The sequence below is a fragment of the Corylus avellana genome, chromosome 9 (genome assembly GCF_965113065.1).
Source record: "Corylus avellana chromosome 9, dhCorAvel1.hap1.2, whole genome shotgun sequence".
Taxonomy (NCBI): Eukaryota; Viridiplantae; Streptophyta; class Magnoliopsida; order Fagales; family Betulaceae; genus Corylus; species Corylus avellana.
In genome coordinates, this window is record NC_142498.1 from 17289372 (window position 1) to 17299318 (window position 9947).

A 9947-nucleotide genomic window follows, 5' to 3' on the forward strand; every position below is an offset into this window, starting at 1 on the left:
GTCCTTTATCCATTTGTTTAATTTCTTGGTTATCACAATTAATAACATGGAGCTGTTGCAACACCTAGTGGAGCAATTCTGTTCGTTATTTTTTTTTCTAAAAAAAAAAAAAAAATTGTTTAACATGTTTTGTTACTTAACAAGAGTAGAGTGGATAAAGATTTTGCTTGCTTATCGTCCGGTTTAAATACCCAAAATTCTCAAGCACTTATTACTATCCACAATGTATCCAGCGTCATGCAAAGTAAACCGCAGGAAGTTAATTAGTTGATTATTGAAAAGTATATGAACAAGTTTTTTGTTAAAGAATGCCTTGCATAAGCTTTGGAGGGTTTTCTTAGAGTGATATATATAGATTAGTTTGATTATATATATTGGAAAATAAAAAGACATGGTTCGGTTTTGATTTAGGATATTCACGAACCAAAGAAACTGATAAATATGTGTTGAGTTGGTACCAAAAAAAACAAAAAAAAAAGAATTGATCGAGTTGGTTTTTTGGTACTAATTCAACACATATTTAATATAAAATAATCATTTTTATTTTTCATCATTCGACTTTTTTTTTTTTTTTTTTAATCAAATTGTGAAAATGGGTACAAGTGTTCAAAAAACCAAAAAGGGGTGGGCTACCTTACAATAGACCCAAACTCGAAAAATAACAGTGCAAGTAAACATAACAAAGTAGGAAATTGGCCAAATAAATAGCCCAGCCCTCTCAAAGGGGCCACATAAAGCGATTTTAAAGGCAAAAAGAGCACAGAAAGGATCACAAACCTCAAGAGGTTCATAAACCCTAATTACAAGTGTAACCTCAAAAGGTCCATACCAATCTGTACCCCTAGCAAGGAACAATTTCAACCTCTCGAAGGAAGTCGAAACAGGAACGACACTGGTAAGATCCGGATCTGAAACCGAAGAAAATGGAGTACTATCTCCAAAAGAACTAGTCTCCACAGCAAAAATCAGCCCTAAGTACAAAGGGTGACTAAAACCCATAAAACTCAAGCAAAACAGCAAAAAATACAAGGAAACAAATGGAACAACAGAAAAATAAACACAAGCGGAAAAACAGTAGAAACCCCAACAGACAGTAGAGACGGCGGTTATGAAGGCGGAGCAGCAGCCAGTTGACTTTTCATCGACTGATGCTTTGATTTAGATGCTTAAAACTTAAATCACTTATCAAAATTTTATTATTGAAATTTTGAGTCCTAAATAATTAATTAAGTTTTTCTTAGTTCAAAATGGTTCTAAATTGTCTGTAATAATAAATGGCACCAAAAAAAAAAAAAAAGGTCACAACATAAAAGCAAAAGCTAGGGTTTTTTTGGATTAGAATTTTCAACTGAATCAAATCTTAAAAATGGTTGATTAAATTTCTTTTTTGTTTTTCTTCTTATTTCTCTACCGTTCTTCGAATTCGAATGTTTCACCTTGGTGGCAATCTGGCAGCAAGATATTAATGCGACCAAGCCCATAATACGAGGAGGATTGGTGAAAATTTAGATTAAAGTATCTATGAAATGACAATCAAATAAATATATATTTTTTTGACATGTCTACACAAGAGGGGGAGGGAGATTCGAACTAGTGACTTTCGCTTCATAAGGCGTGGTCCCCAGCCGATTGAGTTATCCATTGAGAACAAATTTTGCTATAGTGGCCATTAATTCGAACTCTCCCTTCTCAAACTAGTCTGTTAGCCCACCTACAATTTGGAAAAAATCATCTACACCGTTGGAACTTTTTGAATTTTTCTAATGCACTATCCCTAGACATCACAAGCTCATGGGCATCGCCACAAAATATGACATATTTTCTACCCTCGCCTCACAAATTAGACACGATGGATCCTTAACCACCCATTTTTTAAATAAGTTTTCTTTGGTTGGCAACAATGCCTTCAACAAAAAACTTTCACAACTCCAGGGACATTTAGAGACCAATTAAATACTCTTCCACACAACGCTACGTTCAGAGACTCTAGATCACTCACCTGATTCCTGCATGAAAAGATTTTTTTTTTTTTTTTTTCTCATATAGTACGCAATTTTTAACGAGAAATTTCCTGTTGGTGAGCTACCCCAAATTAATTCGTCAGTATGTACATTTGAGCTGAGAGGCAAATTACATATATATTTTATTCTTCCTCAATAAAAATCTTTGTCACTAGGGGTACATTCCACCATCCAGTGACTTCATTGATAGGATCCTTGGCTCGTGCCTCCCTCTCCAACCTTCGAACTGGGGATTGCATATTTTTATGTTGGATATATCTCCCCCCTGCCAAATACTTTTCCAGGCATAGAAAAACCTGTTCCCCAAACCTAATTCTAAGAATCGCAGCATCGAAGAGTTAATTTCCCAACACAATTTTAGGCAACAAGAAATAACTCATACTATAAGTAATAACTTGGATTATGGCCTTGATGAGAATTTCGATCTTTTCCAATTCGATAGGAATTTCTCCTTCCATCCATTAATACGTTTCCATATTCGCTATTTTATCCCTTTGAATGTACGAACTTTTGATTCCCCACCATGGAAGGTAAGCCAAAAAATATTTTCAAAACTAGTAGATGCTTGCTCGCCAGCGGGAGCAAGAATATTCTCTAGCTTCCCTTTTTTCCATCCTATTGAGAGAAATAAATATGACCATCGGCCACCGAGTTTAACGATATATTAATATTGGAACTCCTTGCAGGCTTCCATATATAGTCAGTCATTTGAGCTTCTTCAAAATATCAGAAAGCGTTCATCTTTACACCGGGATCGGAGAAAGACATGGAGGATGAAGCTGGTATACTCTCTCTCTCTCTCTCTCTCTCTCTCTCTAATTGTTTGTTACTTGTTGACTAAATTAATTACCCAAAGCCCTCCTTCCTTCCCCTGTTATAATCTGATCGAGAAAAGAAAATATATAAATTACCCAAATGTTTCAAATAAAAGATTTTGATCTTTAACAAATACTCTATACCCTCTGACCTCTGATTGAATATACAACTATTAACAGACAGTTTCACAATAATATTTAGCTATATATCTTTTGAATGTAATGGTTTTTTTTTTCCTCAGGAATAGTACGATCAGCCACAGATTTCCCACCAACTCATGATCATTATACATTTCAAATCAAGAATTTCTCTTTACTATTAGGGATGGAGGCGGAAAAATGTCAATCTGGCCAGTTTGAAGTTGGTGGCCATAAATGGTGCATCTTCGGGACTCCTTATAGAAACTAATAATAATCTAAAAAATTTGAGAAAACCTATAAAAACTAATGATAATCTACGGAGATTGAGGAAATATATGAGAATTGGGCTTATCGCTTACATCAACACGTTAAAGCCTTACAAGCTATTTATTTTCGTAATATTTGATTTAAGTATAAAACTCTATTTATAGAATTGTGATTTCAATAGTTTCAACTACAAACATATTACTTAAATTACGGTTAACCATTTATTTAGAGAATACAAATCAACAATTATCATTAATGTTTATATCCTTAACACCTCTTCACGTTTTAATTGTTTTTTTTTTTTTTTTTTTTGAAATATAAAAATATGAGCATTTTCATTTCCATCTCTAGGAGATTGGAACTCTACCCAAATGGGAAAAAGAATAGCAATGGGTACGGTCACATCTCTCTATACTTGGCAATAGCAGTTACTGATGATCTTCCACTTGGCTGGGAGGTTAACGCGAACATAATATTCTTTGTGTTTGATCAAATTCGAGACCAATACCTTAGTATTCAAGGTACCTTTCCCCAAAGCTTAGTCTAAACCTTAAGTTTAAAACTTTCCTTGCAATATTTGTCCATATAGATATACCTCTTTAATATATTTATGTTTGGATTTGATATTTGACTTTACTCATGTTGCTTGTGAACATCAACAACAAAGATGCAAAAGCTAGAGTAGTAAGGCGCTTTCATAAATTGAAGACTGAATGGGGAATCGATCAATTGCTTTCTCATGAGACTCTCAATGATTCATTAAATGGATATCTTGTTGATGACACTTGTGTCTTTGGAGTCGAAGTTTTTGTTATTAAAGGTCCTTTTAAAGGAGAGTGTTTGTCGATGATAAATGAACCTCAAAGTGATTTTTTCACTTGGAAGATTGGCAAGTTTATGGCCTCGAAAGTTAAATGTGATTTCTCTGAGAAATTCACTGTTGGAGGGAGAGAATGGTATGATTGGCATTTTGCTAAGTCTTGTATATCAGTCTCAAGTACAGGTTTACTTATCATGTTAATTTACAACCTTTTCTCTTCATATTTTGGATATAGGAGGCTATTTTTATATTCGAAGGAAGGAGGAAAAGAATTAGACACACGGTTGGGTCTTGATTTGATGTTATGTAATCCAGAAAGTCTTTCACTCAACAGAAAAGTGTGCGTCAAATGCAAGCTGCGAATAAGGGACCAAATCAATAGCAATCATCTTGAAAATACAGGTTAATTTGTTCTCTTCACTTCTTTTCTACTTGAACAGAAGTAAATTCTCTTGAAAATTTACACCCAAAACCAACTCTTACCTAACAGTTGAGAAATGGTTCTCTAATTCCGCGAAGTTCGCTGGTTGCTCCAATTTTTTTATCAATGAGAGAGCTACAGGACACATCAAAGGGCTACTTGGTGGGTGATGCTTTGTTCTTTGAATGCAAAATTGATGTCATATCCGTTGTTAAGGATTTCTCCTCAAAATAATTGTGCGTTTTTATTGGAGGAGCACAAGGTTCAATTGTTAATTACGGTTCGTATAGGTTGTTTTATGTTATTTGTTTGAAAGTGTTATGATGCCACATAAAAATAAAGTAATTATAAGTGTTTTGTGTTGTTAATATTTTTGCTTTTAAAACAAGAAGTAAAAGGGATAACGAAAAAGCCTCAACTAAAGCCTGAATTTTATAATTAAATAAGATTAGGAAATTTTGTCATCCCCTTTTTCTTTTCTTTAAAATGATATGTAAAGTTTTAATAGGATATAAAGCCTATTTGCAAGTGCTCAAGTTGAATTCGTTCAATCTATTGCACTGGTTAAGGGGTTTATATAGCCAGTACTTTTTTTGCTATGCTGCGTATATAGAGTGTGACGACATTCTTATTTTATTGGTAAATAGTCTGTTTTTTGTTTTTTTATAAATTATTTTTAGGGAAAATTTCACTTAACCCCTGAATTGCCATCACTTTTGCAATGGCCCCCTTAAAGTTTAATTTATCTCAATTTAATGTATCAAATTTTGAAATTTTTTTTCAATGTCCTCCATTAATTAAAATTTTCCGTTAAACCCCCTACAAAATTTTCAAAATACCCCGTTTGTTTTGGACAATAAATTTGAGGGACTAAAAATGCTTTCATCCCTTTGTTTAATTTCTTGGTTATGACAATAACATGGAGCTGTTGCAAAACCTACTAGTAGAGCAATTCTGTTAAATATATTTTGTTACTTAACAAGAGTAGAGTGACTAAAGATTTTGCTTGCTTATTGTCCAATTTAAATACCCAAAATTCTCAAGCACTGAATACTATCCAGCGTCAGGCAAAGTAAACCGCAGGGGAACTTAATTAGTTGATTATCCAAAGTATATGAACAATTTTTTTTTTAAATAATACATTTCATAAGCTTTGCAGGGTTTTCTTAGACCGATATATACAGATTGAGTAATTTTAGGAGGAGGATTAGAGTTTTCTTTCAATCATCCCAAATGTGAAATAGCTTTTAAAAGTACAAATATATTAAAATTTAATAATAACCACCCCAAATTTAATAATAATTTTAAAAGCCATATCACATTTAAGGTCCGCCTAACATTATTCAGATAGGTTAGTTTGATTATCAAAATCTAATGATTGGAAATTTTGAGGCCTACATAATAATAATTTTTTTGTTCAAAATGGTTTTAAATTCTCTGTAATAATAAATGGCACCAAAAAAAGGTCACAACATAAAAGCGGGTGAAAAGCTAGGGTTGTTTGGGTTTAGAATTTTCGACTGAATCAAATCTTAAAAATTAGGGGTGTTCAAACAGGGCGGTTATACTACTAACCGCTTTGGTAAGCGGTTATTAAAATCTGTTAACCGCCTAGGGCGGTTGCAGTTAACGGTTTTAGGGACAAGAAAAAGTGGTTAATAACCGCTAACTGCCTACCTTGAAGATGATATTGCCTCTATACGTGTGCCTATCAATTTCTCTCACAAGTTCATAAGTTATGGTTATGTTATCAGATATTAAACGATTTTTAACAAACGCACCTTGCTCTTTAGAGATTATGAGAGGAAGAAGTCGACTTAGCCTGTTGGATAGGATCTTCGTGATCACCTTGTAACTAAAGTTACAAAGACTGATTGGCCTGAAATCTGAAAAAGGAGGCTGGAGATTCCATTTTTGGAATAAGGGCAATTGTTGTTGCATTGATCGATCTAGGGATGATACCACCATGAAAGAAAGACAGAACAACCGCAATAAAATCATTTTTGATGATGCCCCAGGCAATCCGGTAGAAGGTGCTAGAAAATCCATCAGGTCCTGGAGAGAAATGATAATTTTAAAAGTCACATCATAATTGGGAGAAGACTAAGAGAACACTAGAATAACACCATGCATTTCCTCAGTTAGCTGCATGCGAAAGCATAAAGTAGACATTTTCTACCTTTCTTTTTCATCCCTTTTGCTTCCTTTGAGGTACTCCAAGTTGTTTTTATTCATTTTTTAAAATTTTACAATTAAATTAACTTGCATTTCACGCATGCATTTTCCTTCTAGAATTAAAGCGGACGAAGGTCTTTGTTTCTAATAACTTCATAATAATAAATTTAATAAATAAATGAAAACTTGGATGATCAGCTTTAGTCAATGTTTTAAGTAGACATTTTAAAAAATAAAATAATAAAATAGGAATAAGCATGAATAAAAATTTTATGCATTTCATAATTGATGGTCACAAACGATGCGGTTAGTTGAAGAAACAAGGGAGAAGAGAAATGTTGTTGTAGTGGGGTTGGGCACAATGGGCAATGGGCAGGGTCCACAGTGCCTAGAATTGAATAAAGCAACCATATAAAGGTGGTTGACCCATTGGGCCACCGACCCTGTCTAGTGACTTACATGACAAGTAATTGGGTCAAAACTAATATTTAGGTGGCAAACAAATAGTAGTGCATTTATTTAGTTAAAAGCTAAACAAAGCAAACATTCGGAAAGCAAGGACTAACAAAAAAAAAAAAAAGGACCCAAAGCTGTTAGCTGCAGGTCCATCTAGACCCAAAGGCTCCCAATCATACGGAGTCAGGAGTGGTCCACCGGCTCATGAGCCATGGGCCAGGCCTAAAGAAAAGTAGATTGCTAGCAGTCCCAAATTTGAACCAAGACAAGAACCAAGACAAGAGCCATTTAAGAGAACACAAAAGTAAAAGAAATTCGCATCACACGGCCAATTACCATCAAGCCCACTCATTCACAAACACAACAAAGGAAAAAAAAAAAAAAAAAAAAGGGTTTACCTTAGCCGTTAAGCTTATTTTTCTTTTACAAAGCCGAACGCACTTCAAAATAAAAAAAAAAAGAGTATCAATCACACTCTACTTTAGGCCCTTTGGGCTCCAGTAAAGATCATATATATGCTGCATGTGAGAGGCTTTACAGTAGAAAAAAAAAAAAAAAAAAAAGAATGAAAGTTAAGGAAGGTGAAGATTGACGAGGCTTTACAGAAAAAGAGTGAAAGTTGGATTTTGAATAAATAAATAAAACCAATTGTGTTACAAACCTAAATCTGTAACGGGATGAATTAAGTTCTAAGAGAACTAGACCTTAAATTCTAAGGAAACTTAGACCTTTCAAACACAAGGTTTGAGATTAATTATTTTCATTTCTTTATTCATAGCATAACTCCATCGAAATAAAGGATTCATTACATTCCGTAAGTGTGCTAGGGCTGAGTCAGCATAGATTCTAAAATAATATTATAACCTAATACGGCTAGGGTTAGCCGACTTATACTAACATAATATAAACCTAATACATAAAACTAATACGGCTACCCAAATATGAAAATGCGGTAACAAATTGTCAAAAACCCCTTACATTACTTAGAACCCTCGGGAGAAAGACGAATTCAAAAGAAAGACATGGGAAATAAAACTTCGCATCCTCGGCCTGCTGACAATGATGCAACTGGTCTTCTCTCTCTCTTGCTCGCTCTCTGATTTTTGGTGACTATTTAGTATTAATTATTAAAAAGTATCGCAAGTAGTTTGTTAATTGTCATTAAATATGCTGAATAAATTACCCAAATGTTTCACATGATAGAGTTGGAACTTTATACTTTTCAATCAATTTTTTTTTTTTTTTTTTTTTTTTTTTTTTTTTTTTTAAATCTCAGGAATGATACGATCAACTAGAGATCTCCCAGCACCTCATTATACATTTCAAATCAAGAATTTTTCATTACTATTAGGGATGAAGGAGGAAAAATGTCACTCGGGTCAGTTTGAAGTTGAGGGGTATCAATGGTACTGTATCTTCTGGACACTCCTCCTTCTTTTAGCTGTTACTTTCTTTTTTCTTTTTTTCTTTTTTTCTTTTTTTTTTTTGTTTCGAATAGTAAAATATAAGAATTTTGGTACCCAATATCTAGGAGATTGGTACTCTACCCAAATGGGAGAAAGAATAGCAATGGGAAAGGTCACATCTCTCTATACTTGGAAATATCAGATACCAAAGATTTTCCACATGGCTGGGAGGTTAACGTGAACATAATAAAATTCTTTGTTTTTGATCAAATCCGAGACAAGTACCTGATTATCCAAGGTACTTGAGATTAAGTTTAAAGCTTTGCTTTGCAATTTGTCCATCTGGATATATATACCTTGCTATAATATTTAATTATGTTTGGGATTTGATACGTGACTCTACAATTGCTTGTGAACCTCAAAAACTTAGATGCGAATGAGAGAGTAAAACGCTTCCATAACTTGAAGACTGAATGGGGATTCGCCCAGTTGCTTTCCCATGATATTCTCAAAGATTCATCAAATGGTTATCTTCTTGATGACACTTGTGTTTTTGGGGTGGAAGTTCTTTTTATTAAAGGTATTTGTAAAGTGGAGAGTTTGTCCATGATAAGTCAACCTCAACATAATTATTTCACCTGGAAGATTAACAACTATACGGCCTTGAAAGATAAAGTTTATTTCTCTGAGCAATTCACTGTTGGAGGTCGAAAATGGTATGATTGAAGTTTTGCTAGCTCTTCTATATCAATGATCTCAATTTACAATATGTTAGTTTACAATCTTTGTCTTTGTATTTTGGATATATAGGAAGTTGAGGCTCGAGCCGGAGGGAAGTGGAATCGGACTCAACACAAACTTATCTCTCTATCATTTTGAACATACAGGTCTATTCTCTTTATTTTCACAAAAAATGTTATAAACTTTCATTTCTTTTTGACATGAACAGAAGAAAATGCTACTAAAAATTTACATGAAAAATCATTTTAAGTAAATCTAATAATATGACCGACTCTTACCTTACAGCTGATTACTGGTTCCCTAAATCCGGCGCCGGTTATGGTTTCCGCAAGTTTTTGGCGGTGAGAGATCTCAAGGACGCATCAAAGGGCTATTTGTTGGATGATGTTTTGTTCATTGAATGCAAAATTGATGTTATATCCGCAGTTAAGGATTTCTCCTCAAATTAATTTATTATTATCCAGAGAGACATATTTTATTTTGTTAATGGTTTTTAGATTATATATATGTTTTGAAAAAAATTCTGATTTGGATACAGTTTTAACTTTTAAATATTTTATGTTTTGTTTTTACATGTCCGTACAAGAGGGGGCCGGGGGAGGGAAATTCGAACTAGTGACCTCCGCTTCATTAGGCATGATCACAGCCGATTAATCTACCTCTTGAGAACAAATATTTTATGTT

At 33.8% G+C, this 9947-nt stretch overlaps 1 protein-coding gene and 1 pseudogene across 1 annotated transcript; both read left to right on the forward strand.

Moving 5' to 3' along the window:
- Positions 1-2787: 2787 nt before the first annotated feature.
- LOC132190991 (MATH domain and coiled-coil domain-containing protein At3g58260-like) lies at positions 2788-4719 on the forward strand (annotated as a pseudogene).
- A 3419-nt stretch (positions 4720-8138) lies between these two features.
- Positions 8139-9712, forward strand: LOC148583886 (uncharacterized). Its single transcript, XM_088510669.1, is given in 6 exon segments — positions 8139-8187; positions 8393-8522; positions 8648-8820; positions 8953-9238; positions 9333-9393; positions 9434-9712. Coding segments are annotated over 6 exon segments (978 nt in total).
- Positions 9713-9947: the final 235 nt, after the last annotated feature.